General features: G+C 48.9%; 1 protein-coding gene across 7 annotated transcripts in view; it reads right to left on the reverse strand.

Annotated features, from left to right (window-relative positions):
• Positions 1–483: 483 nt before the first annotated feature.
• The window catches only part of robo1 (roundabout, axon guidance receptor, homolog 1 (Drosophila)), an 88,958-nt gene continuing 71,091 nt past the window's right edge, over positions 484–18,350 (reverse strand). For 6 of the 7 annotated variants that reach the window (XM_088379981.1, XM_088379979.1, XM_088379980.1 and 3 more), the window contains 23 exons: positions 15,076–15,200; positions 14,826–14,997; positions 14,484–14,683; positions 13,691–13,772; positions 13,440–13,608; positions 13,188–13,354; positions 12,930–13,051; positions 11,434–11,665; positions 10,186–10,307; positions 9,673–9,844; positions 9,382–9,582; positions 7,850–7,876; positions 7,701–7,743; positions 6,677–6,831; positions 5,388–5,723; positions 4,635–4,745; positions 4,316–4,460; positions 3,936–4,172; positions 3,373–3,863; positions 3,133–3,288; positions 1,425–1,673; positions 980–1,173; positions 484–910 (listed from right to left, as the gene is read on the reverse strand). In XM_088379981.1, coding sequence (XP_088236107.1) covers positions 896–910; positions 980–1,173; positions 1,425–1,673; positions 3,133–3,288; positions 3,373–3,863; positions 3,936–4,172; positions 4,316–4,460; positions 4,635–4,745; positions 5,388–5,723; positions 6,677–6,831; positions 7,701–7,743; positions 7,850–7,876; positions 9,382–9,582; positions 9,673–9,844; positions 10,186–10,307; positions 11,434–11,665; positions 12,930–13,051; positions 13,188–13,354; positions 13,440–13,608; positions 13,691–13,772; positions 14,484–14,683; positions 14,826–14,997; positions 15,076–15,200 — 3,923 coding nt within the window. In that variant the 3' untranslated portion in view covers positions 484–895. The remainder of the gene's footprint in view (positions 911–979; positions 1,174–1,424; positions 1,674–3,132; positions 3,289–3,372; positions 3,864–3,935; positions 4,173–4,315; positions 4,461–4,634; positions 4,746–5,387; positions 5,724–6,676; positions 6,832–7,700; positions 7,744–7,849; positions 7,877–9,381; positions 9,583–9,672; positions 9,845–10,185; positions 10,308–11,433; positions 11,666–12,929; positions 13,052–13,187; positions 13,355–13,439; positions 13,609–13,690; positions 13,773–14,483; positions 14,684–14,825; positions 14,998–15,075; positions 15,201–18,350) is intronic. The other variant, XM_088379983.1, reaches the window with a different exon arrangement.

Here is an 18,350-nt window from a genome sequence, read left to right on the forward strand (position 1 = left end):
GACTTGACATTCTTTTAAGTGCATTGAGTTGACAAATGTAAGCCTTCTCTCAGTTCCGTGTGCAATCGCTGATGTTACGATCAATGCCAAACAAATATCCACATTGCAGCTGTGATTCACATGAACCGCCCCGCCCCCTCCCACCCCCCCCGTCACTTGAGAACCGGCGTACTTTCGTAAAACAGCGAACCTTATCAACATCATCAACATCTGGACTCTTTTGTCTTTCCTGGCGCATTCCTGCCCGTTAGACAAAAAGGTTAATAAACAGAATGGTTTCAAATAAAGTTTAGTGATTGTGCTTTTAAAACCAATGGAAAACAAACAAACAAAGCAAATAACATTGACGGCAACATGAAACATAACAGTGCATTGCAAAAAAAAAAAAAAAAAAAAAATCCCAAAGTGGCACTCTTAGGGTTGCTAAATAATATTGCAAATTACAAACATGGAGGGAAATGATAAAATATTTATATTTACTGGCATAATAAAATTAGGATTCGCATTAAAAAAAAAAAAAAAAAAAAGGGGGAAAATAAATTGAGGTACCACAATGGGATGACATGTCTTCCGTACTGTACGTCCGGATATTTACACACTTAAAGTCCAGCCCTCTCTGTTTGCATGTGTGCCGACTCGACAAAAAGAAACGCTCGAGCCTTTTTTTTTTTTTTTTACTTCATTGGAACTCAACATAAATATCCAAGCGGCCCACTTGAAGGCACCGTTCGTTCATTTCTTTGTCGGCCCGGCTGTGGGATAAATTAGAAGAAGAAAAAAAAAAATGACATCGGCACGTAAAGAGAAGGCCGAGATGCACGATGTGGCGAAAAATACTGAGATTTAACAGAGGGTGCCCAGGAGAAAAAAAAAAAAAAAAGAACCATCCTCTTCTTCAGCTTTCCACCACCTGGGCAAGAAGAGCAAAGCAATGACAAAAATGACATCAATTTTCTGCTGATGATGCAATATTTGGTACCTCAAGCTCTTCATTTGTTGCTTGGAAAGCCGTGGCGGTGCTGAGGCTCAGGTCGGCCGGGTTCCTGTGGCCCGCGTCACCTCTCCGCCGCCCCCCCGAGCCCCTGGAGGACATGGAGCTGGAGGAGCTGGGCTCTCGTGGGCCGCTCAGCGCGGGAAACTGCGGTCGGCTGTACGGCAGAATGTCCTCGGTACCTGCCGCCCATGAACAGTAGAAAAACTGTAGAAAATCTCAAAATTGAAATTGGTTTTGATGGACTACTGGGAGTGGCTCTGATGGGCACCAATTTTGGACCGGCCATTTATACCCTGGTTTGAAACCCTAGTTTGAAACCCTAGTTTGAAACCCTAACCCTAGTTTGAATCCCTAATTGAAAGTGCCATCAAGTCAACTTCTCTGAGTTCCAACAAGTAAGTCATCATGCAAAACGGTTGACTTGTTGTACCTGGTTGTTGGCGCCCCCTGTGGCCGCCTTTGCCCCCCTGGGCTTTTTGTCTCTCCTGGGCCTCCCTGCGTTCCGACGAGCAGGTTCTGGGCTCCGTGCCTTCTTTGGGTCGGAATCCCACCGCTGCCGTCGGCCCTCTCTTGTCTCCCGATTTGGGGGAGACCAGCCCTCGGCCCTCGGGGCCAACCTTGGAAGGGTGCGTGGGGGATTTAAGCACCGCTGGCGGGGGAATGGGTGGCGGCGGAAGATCTGTGGGAGAAACACATGGGGTAAAACCACTTGACAGCTGCACCTTTATCGGGAAAGTGAACTTTTTGTGACAAAATATTGGGAAAATGTTGTGGAAGACAAAGAGTAGAGCAATAAAACAAAGTGGGAGGGGTGCGAGCTGCCAGAGGTATTGTACGTTTTTCTCTTCCACGTGGACGGTGCAAACAAAAGCAAAATGAGAAGGGCAAAGGGCGCTTTCATCTATTTCATCCGTCTTGATGGGAGACCATTCTCAGTCTGGAGCAAATCAAATGATTGAGAATGTGCAAGAAGGGATATTGGATCCTGTCACGTCAAAGCCTCCCTCCGTGTGTGTGTATGTGTGTGCGTGTTTATATCTCTATTGTTTTGAATCAATTGAATGTGTCTTATGGGAGGCTATTTGGAGTCTGGAGCAAGAGAAATACAGCAATAGACTGGATGCTATCACTAAAAGCTGTCATAAAAAAAGAAGATGAATTCAAATAAAAAGTCAGGCGTTTGGCCCTTACTCATATAATCCAATTGAATACGGAGGAACGTTCTCTTTCTGAAGCAAATAAAACAATTATTGTAATTATTATTGTAAAATCCCCATCGTCCCTTTTAAATGTCATTTTAGCAACTTCAGACCATGCTGCAGCCACAGACAGGTTAGGATAGGCGAGGTGGGGGGGTGCAGGCAATAACCTCCAAATGAAAAACAATCCATTCAGATCAAATGCAATCAGCAGGATGACTAACGGACAGACGGACGGAGGAGGCTGTCCTCGCCACTCAAACAAAGGAGGATGCCTTTGCCTTGGAATCGGAGGAGCACGGCAGGAGGAAGCGGAAGCTGATGATGAGGATGGGGGGGGGGGTGGAGATCGAGCCGCTCTGCCGGCTCCCACCGAGCTGGATATTAAATCTCACTGTCAAGTGCTTCCTTCCAACACTCAAGGGCAGCTGACACGAAAGAGGACGGACGGCAGGACGGACAGACAGTGGCACGCGTCAAGTGTGCCCCAATACGTTTAATCCACTTCACACAGCAGCAGGCCACTTTAAGAAGGCTTTAACCAGCACCGGACGGACACTTTGCATCAACAAAAAGGATGGAGTAAGAAAAAAGAAAGAGCTCAAATACGATGTAAACAAGGTCCGATGGGCGTGGCTGGCGATGCCATTGATTTTGAATGGGCAAGAAATATGAATTCTGCCTAACAACAGGCAAGGCCAAGTAGAGTGACCAAACGTGGGACATGGCACTATTTTTTAGCTATTAACAGCTAACTAGCACCTCCTGATGAATTAAAAACAAACCATCCAGAATGGACTGAAATTTGAAGCTTGCTGATGCTCAAATTATGGCTTGCAAAAAAAAAAAAAAAAAAAAGGAAAAAAAAAAAAAATCAATCAAGCGCTGGCTTGTAACTGTGACCTTGTCTTTCCATAGGTGTGAGGAAGGATGTGCTACCTTCGCTGTAGGCTTCCCGTCGCTGGTTTGCCAGGGCCGGATGTTGTTTCTGCTTCTTGGGAGGCCTCCTGTGCACGGCCGCCACGCTCACGCTGCTGTCCGTAGACACGGGGCTGCTAGGACGGTGGCCCGCCGGATTGATTTGGTATTTCCGCGCTGGGTAAAAGCAAAATGGCAGCAAATCTATCAACGGCGGTAACCACCAAACAGTAGTATCTTTTGAAATTCTGGACAACCTACCCAACAGCGCCGCGCCTTCCTGGCCTTCCGGCAGCCCGGGATGTTTGGCCACCCGCAGGGCCGAGTACTCGGCGGCGGCCGCCACGGCCTGCGCAAAGTCGGCGTCGGTGAAGAAGGACCCGTCGGAAGAGCTGACGGCGCTGGACCTCCCGGAGGAGACGTTGTCTTCCTCAGAGGCGGAGCCCCAGCCGTTGATCATGGAGCCCGTCACCGAGCTCTCCAGGTCGCCCATGCTGGACGCCGGCGTCTGCTCGATGCCCCGCAGCAGTAGTCGGCGCGGGTGCATCTGCGGGTGGTGGGGGTGCACGTGGGGGTGGGTGTGGTGGTAATGCAGCTTGGCCCCCTCGGCGTCCGTGTCCTCGTCTTCCTCGGGGATCCGCTCGTCGTCCTCCTCCTCCATGCCGTCGGTGTCCAGGGGGCTGGCCATGTAACCGTATGTGCGTGAGGGCGAGAGCGTCCTGGGAGGGGGCGGGGGGCTCACGGCGCGGCGCCTGCCAAGACCAGGAGTTTAGGAAACACTTCGGGCAGCAACAATTCCAACATCATCGACTCATGGAGAGCACCTGCGCTCGCGGCTGTCGGGCAGCTCCTGCAGCATGGGGGTCATCTCCTCCTGCGGCGAGGGCGTGAGCGTGGCCGTAGACTGGTGACTGTAGGAGACGGCGGCGGGGGAGGAGGCCGTGCCGCGCAGCGGAGGGGTGGGCCCCCGCTCCATCTCCAGCTCCTCCTCATCCTCCAGCTCGTCGGGTTGCAGGTACATGTGAGAGGGCGGCACGGAGCACTGCATGTCTGCCTCGCAGCTGCCAACAACCCAGAGTGAAGTGAAGGCTCATTATTTCCGCATCATTTGCCCGAGACGCCCGTGTTTTTCAACAGCTGGTAAATATTCATGGCATCCCTCCATCAAGGTTTGACAAACCCCCCTCGGGCACGCACGGCGCACCTTTCTTCCAATGACAGCGAGTAGTCGTCGGCGTTCCGCGTCGGGGGCGGGTTGGCGGGCGGGGGAGGCAGCAGGTCGCCCCAGTTCATCGTGCTCTGTTTGGGCAGTTTGGGCGTGCGCGTTCCCTTCTTCTGACCCTGGCTGCCTGCTCGATAACACACAAAAAAAAAAATTATATAAATTTGAGTTGCAAGCGGCAGTGCGTTGGCTTTCACAATTATTGATAAACAAGCTCCACCAACATTGCTCGCAGCAGAGCCTACGCTGAAGATGGTAGGCAAAATGGCGTCGATTAAAATGGGATGAGGTGAGGTCTTACCCGAGGTGCTGCCACTGCTGCCACGGTCCGAGCTGTTGTAGGAGCCCCCGGTGTGGCTGTTGTAGGGGATGGTGGCTGGCATCATGGGGGGGTCGCCGCCTCTGTAGCGATCTAATTGGCAAAAGGGGGGGTTGGGGGGCATACAGAAATATTTCTTCAATCGTGGCCCTGAGCTCATGACACCTACAGCAAGTTTGAATGCACAAAGATACAATTTCAGCATGTTACTGGTGTTAGTTGTGTTAGCAATTCATGCTAGGTGATTTATTTGGACAAGCAAACATACGGAGAGCAAAATCCCCCAAAGGCCACCATGCAAATGTGCTCTTTTCCTCAGCGACAAAAGACAATGTTGTTGTTTCCTTTTGGGAAACGCGACACCGAAGATGAGCCTCGGACATGTGTAACAGCGCAAGAGATGAGTCACGTTGAAAGGCCTTGTAAAGGATTGTCGCGCCAAAAATGGCCTGCGGGTGATGCGAGATGTCAAATCCAGGTCCAGAAAGTACAAAAGCTCACCGCAGCCAACAAGCTCCAGTAGAAGCACATAATCTTCTGGACCTGGAGATGCCATCTCTGTAGGGGTTAGATGAATGTCACACACACGCGCGTACATGCCAGCTTGCTCGCGCACACAGGCTGAAGGAAATGCGAGGTGTGAGGATGAGGCATCGATGGACTTCCACACTGGCGAGATTGAAGAAGGAGGAGGCGGACGGTGGCGATGAAGGCTTTGAGGGCCAATGAGCTCACCCTTGTTGAGCTTGTTTTGCTCCATGATGCTGTACTGCAGTTCCTGTTTGGGGTGCAGGACGCCGCCGGGGGGTTTCCAGCAGTGTTTGTCGTTCAGCTCGCCCCCGCCGGCGTTGTTGCTCACGATGGACGACTGGATGAGCTGCGTGGTGGCGTACGGCGTGGGCTGGCCGCCGGCGCCTGCGAAGCGGCCGTCTTTCAGGTTGGGGCTGTTGAAGGTCTTCATCTCGTTGATCTTGTTGGACAGGTCGGCGTCGCCGTACACGCCCGGCTCGGGCACCAGCAGGCCGCTCTGCTTATTGTCCGTCTGGCCGTTGTAATTGGCGATGCAGTCGGCTGGAGGACACGGGTTGGGGAGGGGGTGTTACCAACCGAGGAAGCTCGCTTTCAAAATGTCGGGTGCCCGTCCGACTGGAGAGCGGAAGGCGCCGTTGGACGATGACTGGTCGTTTGTCATTTCAGAAGCGAGCGGCTTTGCGTCACACACGCAGGTGTCATGCAAAGGCCTGTTACTTGCGGTTAAACACGTCACAGCATGTCAAGAGTGTGGACACTCACTGCACGCATGCACAATTGATTTCATATCAAGAATAAGTTGGACTCAGCAAAACAAAGCCACCACGCAGACGTTGCTGCTGCGCTCGGTTTTGGCTAGCTCGCTCGCTAGAAAACCTTGAAGCCAGGAGCTAGCTTAGAAGCTATCTCACTAGCTAGCTCCTAAGAAAACGTTGAACGTAGTAGACAGATAAACATAAGACAAGCTTGTTCCCTGCTTTCTAACATAGATATTATGAGGAATGAGATCTTAAAATAAATAAAATAAAAAGTGACAAAAAACTGGATAGAAAAATATACATCAAGCTATGCAGCGAGGTGGAAGCTTTTAAGATTGTTTGGATGGATGGAGCAGAATCGATGTCGAACTAGATGAAGAAATGGATCAAGTAGATTGCCAGCAGCCTGTTAGCTGCTTTAAGATTTGACGAATTGTTATCTTTTGTTATTGTGCTGCACATTTCACGAGCCCTTTATTTAATTTTTTTTTATTTCCTACCCGCAAACATGTCAACTTGTGCCTGGGAGAAATCAAACACAGCCGCCTGCTCTTAATCCTAATATTTCCTTTGTGCGGGTCGCACTTGCGCAGAGAGAGAGAGAAAGACGGAGGATAAGAGAGAACTCCCTGAGGAGCTAACCCAGATATGCGACTACTTCCTCCTGGCAGCTCCCACCTTCGTCTTACTGTACGTGCGCTTTCGCATTGTGTTGTTTGTTGCGTCTTAACGTACCGGGGCGGCTGTACGTGGCCAAGTTGCTGTCGCTGTTGCCGTTGCCGGCGGCGCAGCAGTTGATGCTGCAGTTGTTGTGGTTGGAGCAGGAGTTGGGCCACGTGTCGGCCAGCCAGGGCTGCGTGGCCGACTCGCCCATGTTGAGGAGGCCCGGCCTACGGGGGGGGGGAACACAAAAGCGTTTACAAGTCGAAAAGAATCGTACGGCAAAAAAGTTGTTCTCCAACTCGGTTTTAAATGGTGAACAAAACGCAACACAATGGCGTTCATGTGAACCAAGTACAGTAACATCAACATTGGAAGAGAAGATTATGTGCAGTTTATTAATCCAGCAGCTGAGAAGAGGCAAAATACAAATCCGGTTTTAGTACTTTTTGCCTTTTGGACACACGCAGACACGCACGCACACGCACAAGAATCGCGGCTCAACAAATTGTGTGTGCACTCGCCTTGCCCAAAGCCGACATCACTTTGCCTGAGCGCCGACCCCCCCCTCACCCCCCTCCCCGATTGCATTAGCGGACCGCCCGGATTAGACAAAGCCATAAAAATCTCTTGCAATCTTGCTAAACGTACGGACCCGGCCGGCAAACTGGGCCAGAAAACGTGCTCACCCACTGCTGAATCATATCGCCAATTATTACAATCAAAAGTTCAAAGGTGCTTCCTGTTTGGTCAGATTATTATAAAAAGCAAAACAAAGAGGAATGAAAGAACTCCAGATTAGATTTCATAGACAACAAGGCCATGTCCCATTCCAGCACCTTTTGCCGTGATGCAACGGCGCAGCCTGGCGGTCACGTGTGGCTCTCCACCATTTGAGTGGCTCACTCATTGCGGACATGAATGAATGGATGCCCCCACGTTCCACACCCTTTTTCTGCCGCATTACAAAGTCCCAGCACGCCCTCTATTGGACACTTGGTGGAAGTACACACTGCCCAACCCTTTTCAGCTGACTCCAACTTCAACCTCGATAAAGTGTGCCTGCCCACCTTGTTTCGATTTGGATCTCTTTTCTTACCTTCCAGCACTGCTGACTCCTTCTCCACCTCTCTGGTAGGCCACTGGAAAGACAAAACATGAGCAGTCAGAAAGTTTGCGGTGTCTGGACACAATGCAAGTATGTCAGTGTCCGCAATTGAGGCTCAACGTGTGCGAGTGTGTGTTTACCTGTCGGTGTGAAGGTAAAAGATGGCACTGTGGGGAGAAAAAAATGTTGACTGAATACACATTATTATATACAAAATGGACTTATATAACTCCATTGTGTGTGAAAGAGTTTCTCTCTCAAACAAATCACTAAGTGCAGTCTAGTTGTACTTAAAATTTAGGTACAATGTACATATAATTATATATAATATTATAATAATTACATAATCTAGATAATTAATTATATGTATAATGTAATATAATAAAATCTTGATTTTTTAAAAGCACTTTTATATTGTTCTTTTATGTGCAATACATTTTGATTAAAAATAGCAATTTGTAAGCAGTCTATAATGTTACAGTGACTTAGAATAGCATGAAGGATGCTTTTTAGGGATTAAAATCTCAGAGGAACACTTGGGCCTACTATGCGACTGTATTTGATGATTAATCATGAAAGTAGGCCTGATACATTTGCATTTAAGAGTTGCTCTTTAAACACCTCGGTGGGCCCCGGACCCCCACCAGGGGAAAATGTTGTCACGGGAAGGACCCAAGTGCAAAACAAAAGTCAAGTTTCATGACGCGTGACAACTCTCCCTCGCTCTTTTGAACTTTGAAGCTGGAGCGCGCCGCGGAGGTGTTGATGCGGCGGCCGGCGCCACCGGGTGCAGTCTCGCCTTTGAACAGAGTCCAAATGAGACATGTGACCTTAAAATGCTGTTGTCGGGGCAATTAAGTCTGAGCGTGAGAAGGACACAAATCCAAGGGAAAATGACTTGAATGGCAGGCTATAAGATCGCTTCGTAATGACAACATGGACTGCGGCAAAACGTAATCCCTGTCCCGAGCGCTCCGTTGCTTCACGTGGCTGCAATTAAACTCTCTTCCAAACACTTGCATGGCTCGCCAGGCCTTGTGCAGTCTCGGGAGCACGCTGAGGATGAGGAGGAGGAAGGCATTAAGGAAACCTCAGCCCACGCTCGCCTTTGTCACATTGCACTTCAAGCAGACTTCCTCTCTCAAAATATTGCCCGAGTATGAAAAATGTCAGTCACTACGGCCTTGTTTTTGTAGATTTCATGGACTTTATATTACCGTTTATTTTTTCCTGTATGTATTCTTTGAATTCTTTTTTTTTTTTTTGGTCATTTTTCTTGTTGTATTGTACTTCTAGGTCATTTCAAATCAAAAGTTTAAAATTATTATTCATATCAAACCACCATAAGATTAAAAAAGAAACAATGCTACTTGGAAAAATAAATAAAAAACTATAAAATAATAATAATAATAAAAATAAAAAAGAAACAGTCCTACTAAATCAAAGAGCTACAAATTTTGTTAAATGTAAATAATTTTTTGGAGTAACTAATTGTAAAATCTTATTGGTCTTTTTTTTTTTTTTTTACAGTATGGCCCATGTGTATGTCCATATTCAAAGTGTACAGATGTGGAAAAAAGTTTTAAAAAAGAAGGGAACTGTTAAAGTTTGCAGCATCACATTGCCCTCTAGAGGCCTGGCATGCACAGTGCACATTAGGCGGCGCACTGACCCTTGCGGATGCCGGCGTAGCTGCTGGAGAGCCCGTTCCTCTTCTTCCTGTGGCGGTAGAGCCAAATGCTGAAGACCAGCAGGATGATCCAGCACGCAGTGCCAATGCCGGCGATGAAAGCCGGCTGCTTCACCACATCCGAGATTTGCTGCGACAGGGGGTTCTGCGGGTCCGCCGCCGCCGTCAGCCGCCCCGACGCGTCTGAGCCGGACACGGTCAAACATTTTGCCTTACAAAACAAGCCTAGAGATGGCGAGAGATACTCCCGAGTCCAGATAGCCGCGCACTCACCAAGTTGGAAGTAGGTGACGTCGCTCTTGACCCCGGGGCCCGCCCCGGTGCTGGCCGCGACCTCCACGCCGTAACGAACGCCCGGAGCCAGACTGGGAATGAGCACGGAGAAGGTGGCGGCGTCCACTGTGCGGTTGATGTGATACCTGCTCTCGTTGCCCAAGCACCAAATCTGAGGTGGGTGAGACAAGGGGCCTTTCCCATTATTTTATTATTTTTTATTTAAGAAAATCAACTATGTAAATATCTTTAGGCTTATTGTTTAAATATAATATTTTGTGCATACCTTTCCAACACACAAAAAAGTAAAAAAATTGTGGTGGCAGTGGTGTAAAAAATAGAAAATGCTGGTTAATTTGTTTCTTTTCCCCAACTTGACATTCAGCCCACATTCACCTGGCACAGTTTTCCTTTATTCCACTAGATGGCAGTATTGGTGCGCTCTGCTTTATTTACGTAATTGTTAAGTAGCTTTGTGTCTGTGTGTCCCCCCCTTAGTGGGGGGCGGTTTACCTTGTACTCCTGGACCACCCCGTTGCGCTCCTCCTCCGGTGGCGGTTGCCAGGAGACCACGACGGCAGTCCCGTTGTCGCCGCTCTCCATCACTGTAACCTCGCGTGGAGGCGCGCTGGGCACTAATGGGAGGGAGGTAGGTTGGGGGGGTGCAGACAAAGCACAGAGAAAAATGCATTAGACACACCTTTGCACTACATAAAGAGTTGGCGCTTGTCTCGCTGAGTTCCAGACAACAAAGAAAGCAAAAAAGAAAGATGTCACACTCCTGGAATGATGGCTTGCTGGCAATTAAAAAGAAACAAATGTAGAAAAATATTTTCAAGCCATGATTAAAATAAACATATACAAATCCTCCCATCTGTCTACTTGATGTCATACACACCACCCATCCACTCACCTCATTTCACAGCGGTTTTACAAAGTAAAGCATAGCTGCATGTTCCATCCCAATCCACCATTTCATTAATTTGAGAGTATATTAGAGGGGGATTTCAAACTCTAATTAAAAGAATGACGAATGTGAGCTAAAAAGAGAGCGTGGCGTGATGCGAAAGCATCCATTTCCATCAAAGGCAGCTTTCAATTAAAGACAACAACGCATGAAAACGGCAACACTTTCCAGTAAACACCGTGGCCGGCCGGCTGGCAGGCAGACAGGCATAATTTCCCTTCTGCGGCAGAAATGAAAACGATTTCCGTGTCATTGTAACATCGGAGAGTACACGGAAAGAAATAATAAAAAAATAAATACACATGCTAGTGTCAGGCACGCACACCAAGTGTTGGAGATGAAATCGCTAAGGCGTGTATTTTAGTTGAATTTTTTTTTTTTTTTTAATGATGGTGCAGTTTTATCCGAGTTTTATCCGAGAGGAGACTAAGGGCAAGCAGGGAATCGCACTGCTGCATCAAAGTGGAGACGCAACACCCACAATTAAGGCATGGGTGATGTCAGTGTGTATCGTCAAATGTTAAGTCATTCAGTGTTATTGACGATTATAGACGTGAAAGATATTAACTGGGTTGGCAGCGAATGAGTTAAATAACCGGAGTATAAAACTGCATCTATGGGGCCCAGCTTGCTTGAATGTAGCAAGTACATAATTCACCCCCCCACCGCCCACCCACTGCCTGTCGCCTGGTGTGAACAGCTGTTGTGTCCTTGCACACATGCAAGCTGTGCATATAAAAGAGTGTAAACATGAAAACGTGCGTGTATACACAAATACATGCATAGGCACACACCTTCCTCCAGGGTGCGTCCGATTTTCACATCGCTGTCGGTGCCCTGGAATTCGTTGAAGAAGGGCCTCACTTTGAACTCGTACGTGACGCCCTTGCGGAGTTGCGGCACCACGGCGCTGTCCTCGCCGGGCGTGCGCACTTCGAAGGTGGCCCAGTCGCTGCGCGGCTGCCCCTCCGGGGACGGCCGGTACATCACTTTATAGCCCTGGATGTACTGGGACTGCTGCTCCACCTGGTGGACGGCGGCAAAACAAAGGGCCCTTAGTGTCAAATCATGAAGATAGTCGGGGCACGGTTGGATTTCATCAAATCTGAGAGGAGTGAAAGCGAGGTGCGAAAATGGACGGCGGCCGGAAATCAAAGCAACTCTGAGACGATTAAGCTTCAGCGCTCAAACGTTTGGTTATATTGTGAATTTCATCCACGAGGAGACTGAGGGCAGCAAGAAAATGACCCGCGGAAGGAAAGTGGAGACTGTGGATTAACTCATTCACTGCCAACCCGTCTGTAACCGTCAATGGCACTGACTGAGTTGAAATGTCAAGTCAACTAAAGTTGGCATGCATGTCCATTTTTGTCCCAGATTTGCCGCTGCAGCCAAGTGGAGACTGCGGAGCGTAATTCTACATTTTCGAGGGTTAAAGTGCAGCAACGGAGTTAAGACGTTGACGTGACTCGTATGGCACGTAGTCGACTTGTTGGCAACGCAGCTTTAAGATGGAAAAGGGATCGTCAGCTCCACAGTAGCGTCCCCGAACCGCATCACGTTCGCTCGAGCGCTTCACCCAAGAGTCTGTCACGAGTTGTCAGGCGAGCATCGGCGCGGCGTCTCCGACACTATTCGAGTCTCTGTCAATTGCTCAGCTTTGGCACGTTTGCACAAACCGCGCCATGAGGTCATCGGCCAGAGGTTCCTGCAAGTCTGGAGCCGGTTAGAGCGGAATCAGCGGGAGTTAAGGGCTAGGCTAGCTCTTGCTAACTCGGGTGCATCTGTTAGTTGAATTAAAGCAGCTTTACGAGGCGGCATAACCACCAGGCTAATATCCTCGTAAGTCCCAGTGGAAGGTGAACAGCTCTGCTTTTAAATGGGTGTTTTTTTTAGCCCTATAAAAAAAAAAAAAGCTGCCAACTCAGGTGGTTATGATTAGCCCGCAAGCGCCAAACCCAGTGAAATATAAGGACAATAAATCGCACATTGGAAAAAGCTTAAGTCCCAAAAAACATGGGAAATCTGATGCCGTTATGTGGTGGGTCAAAATGACCCGAGGGCCATACTGTACCATACGTGTGAAATTAACTTAATCAAAATCCTCATCAGAGGCGGCTTCGCCCACTTCCACCTTGATTTCATTTCATTTTATTTTCAACATCTGTAAGCCATTTTGTGTTAAGAGTCAGAGTTGGCCGATTTTTCCTTCTCACTCAAAATACTTTAACAGCCGTCCACTGTTTCCAATCATGGGGGGGGGGGCACCACCGACAGCCTCAGCACTCACCGTCCACTGCACCCGGACGGAGGACGAAGACAGGATGGTGGGGTTGTGCAGGTGGATCAGAACCTCGCCCAGCTCTCTCTGGATCTGACGGTGGTCCACGCCCTGGCTGGTTGGGGGGATGTCTGCAGGCAAACATCCAGTTATTGCATTTTGAGTTATACGTGATGGAGAAAAACGATGGAGGAGGCTGAAAGCCAAGCGGAAAAATAAAAAAAAGACGGGGCAGTGCAGCAAAGCGGAGATTGCGGCGCAGCCTACCTTGCGTTTTCACAGCATCAGTGGTGGGGCTGGGGTCGCTCAGTCCGTAGGCGTTGGCCGCCCTCACCAGGAAGAGGTAGACGGCGCTGGGCTTCAAGCCCTTCAACGCAAACGACTCGCTTTTCACGTGTTCCGCCAGCGTCTGCCAGCTGCTCCCCGACGCGTGACTGCACAGCGCGCACACAAACAAAAACGACAAATCATGCATGCATTTTGTCAGATGTACTTTTCGAAAGCAAGCATCGAGCATACCTGAAGCCTTCGATGACGTAAGAGGTGGGCGTGGCCCCGGCGTTGAGGTTGGGCTTCCAGGAGAGCGTGACCGAGGTGCGGCTAACGTCGGTGACGTCGGGCTTGGAGGGGGCGCTGGGGATCAGGTTGGGGTCGGTGGGTCGGTTCGGCTGCACGGGAACTCCAAATTCTGAGCGCACCGAGGGACACGGCGGAACAAGTCGGCTGCCGTTTTCCCGCTCGCACTATCCGTAACCGGGCGGGCGCTTTACCTTGGACTTGCAGATGGGCCTTCCATGAGGCTTCACCGCCGGGGGTGGAGGCGATGCAGGCATAGTAGCCCGAGTCGCTCAGCTGGAAGCAGCCCAAAATGATCTGTTAGCGTCTGACAGCCTCTTCCCTCTTGGCCTGTGTGCAGGTGTGTGCGGGTGTGTGCGACTGTCACTTCCTGATCATCTCGCTATCGTATCTTGGCTGGGGGGTTGAGTGGCAGACGCCAAATGGAGAAAGCAGCACGGACTAATTAGAGGCGCCCACATTTCAATCGTCCCCTCCCCCTCCCTTCAAATCTGCACCGGGACATGAACAGATGTGACTTGGTGTGTTTAAACGCAGCAGCCATTTCCATTTGCTTCAATTTTCCTTTCCTCTTTTCAAATCACACCTCACCCTTGGGTTCGCTAGCTAATATATCATTTTCTTTTGGCTTTTGCGCCCCCCCATCGTCTTCCCCGCCCCCCCCACCATCACCCTGCATTGCTTTCACCGCAGGTCCACCAGCTCTGCAACCTTGTAAACCACAAGACACGCCAACCGTTATCACCGCCGAGCAAACTGACGTGAACTCTGACCCCGCGACAAGAAGGGAACACTCTTGAGCGCTCACACATGCACACATCATTTTGCCACCACCAGACAGCCAGCCAAGGTTTGCAGAGTCGACCGCGTGATGATTAAGTGGCGGTCCGCGGAGGTGTTATTTGTAAACCTACGGAAGGTGAAGGTGCTACAAGCCACGTTTGAGGTGTCAAAGTTGCACGTTATCAGTCAGCTGGGCAGTCTGACCTTGGCGTAGCGGATCTGCAGCGCGCCCGTGTCCAGCTGCTTGACGCGCGAGTCGTGAGTGGACACCAGCACGCCGTCCTTCCTCCACAGGATGGTGGGACTGCCCGACGCCACGCAGCTGAGGACCACCGTGCCGTCCACCGCCACCGTCTGATTAGTCGGGCCCTGGAGGATGACCGGCGGCGGGCGGTCTGACACCACTGCGGAACAAAAGAACCCAAAAAAAAAAGAAAATAAGTGTGTCCTAATGGATTTTGGGGGAGGGGCGGCGTGCTGATGACATCCAAAGCTTTGTGTGAGCAAAGGGACAAAAAGACCACGAAAGCGTCGAGGCGGGCTTACCGTCAGTGACCTCGAGCAGCGCCTTGGTGATGACGCTTCCAGCGATGTTGAGGGCCTGGCAGCTGTAGTAGCCCACGTCGGAGCGCTCGGCGCCAGTGATGGTCAGATCACCCGTCTGCGACACCGAGAAGCGGCTGGACGGTTGCGGCGGTTGGTAGGAGAACAGCAGGTTCTGAGGGTCACAACACGTTTCATAACATTACAGAACTTTTGAGCATTTCAATTTCACTCTTAAGGCAGCGCCGCTTACCTGACTTCCTTCTCGTTGCCAAAAAATGGCCGGTTGAGGGTTGCCCGTGGCCTCGCACTGGAAGGTGACGGTCCTGCCCACGCCGACCACCTGGTTCCTTGGCCTCACCACAAACGTGGGTGGCACTGCAGAGCAGCAACAGTTCGGTATCATCTAACACCACAAATGGGCCTGCGACATTAACCTTATCTTTTCGTTGTCTAACAGAATGTGTTTTTGCTGCCATCTTGTGGCATCTGTGTCTTCCGTTTTTTTTCTTACAAGAAAATATTAAAGCTGCAATATGATAATTTCATTTGATTGTGTACACCGTTCTGATTATTGGTGAATATTTTGTATATACTATCTCCTGTCATGTTTACAAATTTTGGCACTACTTTACCAACGACAAGATAGGTTATCCGGCTGCCAACTCATTTGTATGGGCGAGGGCTCGGAGCGTTCAAATTTACATGGAAGCGGTCGTGTGTGTGTGTGGGGAGGGGGGGGATGTTTTAACCATCTGCTTGGCGCCGACATCCTCCAATAGGACCCATGTGTCTTTGTGCGGCGTCAAGGCATGCGACCTTCAGGTGTGGCCCGACATTTTGCGCCTACTAATGCGTTAATCATTTGTACGGCGGGGCTGTGCCACGCATTCGGAAAAAGCAATCGGAAAGCTGTCCTTTGAAATCAAGGCCTCATAAGCCCGCAAATTAGATGTGCTCTTTGGGAAAAAAAAAAAAAAAGGGAGGGCACAGCAATATAAAAAGGAGACACGTTTACCTTGGAGACCCAAAGACCAGCGCTTTGGTTTTTTTTACCCATTTGGAGAGACATGATTGGCGTGTGGAGTGGTGATGGGAGGATGGATGGGTGGGTGGGAGAGTGTGGGTGGAGTGGCGACAGCTTCCTGTCTCGGGTGACGGGTGACAAGTCAACTTACCAGACACAACTAAAAAAAAAAGGAAAGAAAAACACACAACGACACAATGAACAATGTGAAAATAAGGGGATGTCTGTCAATGGCTACACACACACACACACGATATTGTCATTTCACGGTTGGACATGGCTGGAAACACATGAACCCTCCTGTTATGTTGCCGCTCAAAAAAACTATTGACAAATTATTTCGGCTTTATTGCATTATTTTTATTGACATGTATTATTTATTTGATCTATTAATTATTAATGTATTTATTTGATCGATTTACTTATTTATTAATATTAAGATGTCTTCTGTTATCTGTCTATGTTGTATGTAATGTATATGATGTAGCAAAGGCAGAAAAAAAAAAACATAACAGAAGGGTTGTACAACCTGCAAAGAACATTTCACACAAATAATATTTTGGATTATGCAAAGCAAAATGACATGGCGATGGAAGATTCCCCGAGCAAACGCAAGCAACGCCTCCAGGAGAACCCAGAGGGCCGCTCACCACTGCCGATTTGGGTTCATAAAAGCGAGCGCAAGTTAACTTGTCACTCTGGGAGTCATAAATCGTGCACAGTCGATGGCTGGTCTTATCTAATCTATGCGCGCCCACGGAAACATAAACGCTGTCAGTCGGAGTAACGATCTTAGCCCAGCCCGCCCCGCCGTGCCTTTGACTCATTTGCGCCCTTTAAAATGCAGATTTACACACTCCCGCGTGGAGACATTCATATTTGTCAGTCACGAAATCTCTAAAGCGCCCCCACAACACCTACACGCACAAGTCTGAGTTTATAATGAGGTCACTCAACATCTTGGGGCCAGGCGGCGCTGCTAGCGTTTTGCTAACTTTGTCAATAAACTGATGGGAAATCCAGGGTAACAAATTATCAGTGGATTTATGTCGCCATTTGGTAGTCATCAATCTTTATAACCACCCAATTACTGTTTTGATCGTAAACTAATGAAAAATAAGTAAACTGCTAGCAGTAAATTAAAATGAAAGAACGCGGATGTACATGGTTAGTAATTCCGAAGCCAACAGTTGACAAAACGGCATCCGACCCGGTAGGAGGTGCACTGAAACCCCCCCCCAAGGCGCTGACATTGAAACGTTATTAGCGACGCATTTGGAGAATTAACAAGATTAATGGTTGGGGATCGCCGACATGCATCCTGTTGAAGTCAACAAAGCGCAATGGGAACGTGTTTGAAGGCCGAGAAGAAAAAAAAACAGTGCTGAAAACGTGGTCGGCCAGCTGGGCTTTGGAGTGTTTTATCAACAGTATGCACACTGCTGACAACAAAGTTCCTGCCTTGAAGTCTCCTTCAAGACTCTTTAGCACGGGCCGTTGCTAACGTGGCTCGAGGGACAACGAGTTCATTCAAAAGCTTCCTCCCCCTTCGCTAAAATAAAGAAGACTTATTTTACTCAAATTGGGCATCATCAAACCCATTAAAATGCTTTTGTATGACCTCATCTTTAAGTATACACACACTACTAAAAGGTTGCCAAGTTTTACGGTTTAAAATGAGAATTAACTCATTCAGTGCCATTGATGGTTATAGACGTCAAAGCTATTCACGGGGTCGGCCTCAAATTTCCCAAAGTTTCATAGGTAAAAACAGGACGGCCATCAAAAACAACAAAAATTACACGCGGTTTCATAAAACACCCACACAAACAAAGTCGGTAAATCCCCTAAAATGTCACAAATTCTGTGTTTGTCAAAATAATTGATTCAAAGACCCGAGTCGGCCTACTAGAAGGTGCGCATTAGCCGCGCTTGCCGACTCAAAGGCTAAAGTAACAAGTCGGCGCACGGCTTTCCGGCTTTCCGGTCTTAGCTTGACTTTGGTGGCTTTCCGCCATCAATTAAGGGGACTATTTTCCTTGACATATTTCGAAGTCCCGGGGAGGTGTAGCCGAGCGAGACGCGTGTAAAACAACAATTTGCCGATTTAGTTAGTAACGAGAGCGGCTCGCGTCGAAAGAAAAACAGCCCGAGGCACCTCCCGCACACTGCCTGCATTGTTTGGCTGACAGTCTGACCGCGGAGGGTGTGAAAATCCCCCTTTCTGGATTCCTCTTTTGGCCTCAAAAGGGATTTGATTTTGAAAGACGCAGGGTGTGCCCGCCCATTTTCTCATGCTGCATTCTATCATAAGCCCAGTCAATCATGCTACTGTGTGCGCTACATTTAACACACGGGCAGACGCATTTGGTGCAACTGGTGGTTCACGAGTACTTTGAATCCAAGAAAATCACCTTAAGATGAATCCTCAAAAGACTATATTCAAAAATAACACTAAACCCCAAAAAATAAGTGATAAGTAAGAGGAAAATAAGACCAGC

Source organism: Syngnathus floridae, chromosome 7 (genome assembly GCF_059516105.1).
Source record: "Syngnathus floridae isolate MCC-2025c chromosome 7, RoL_Sflo_1.0, whole genome shotgun sequence".
NCBI lineage: Eukaryota > Metazoa > Chordata > Actinopteri > Syngnathiformes > Syngnathidae > Syngnathus > Syngnathus floridae.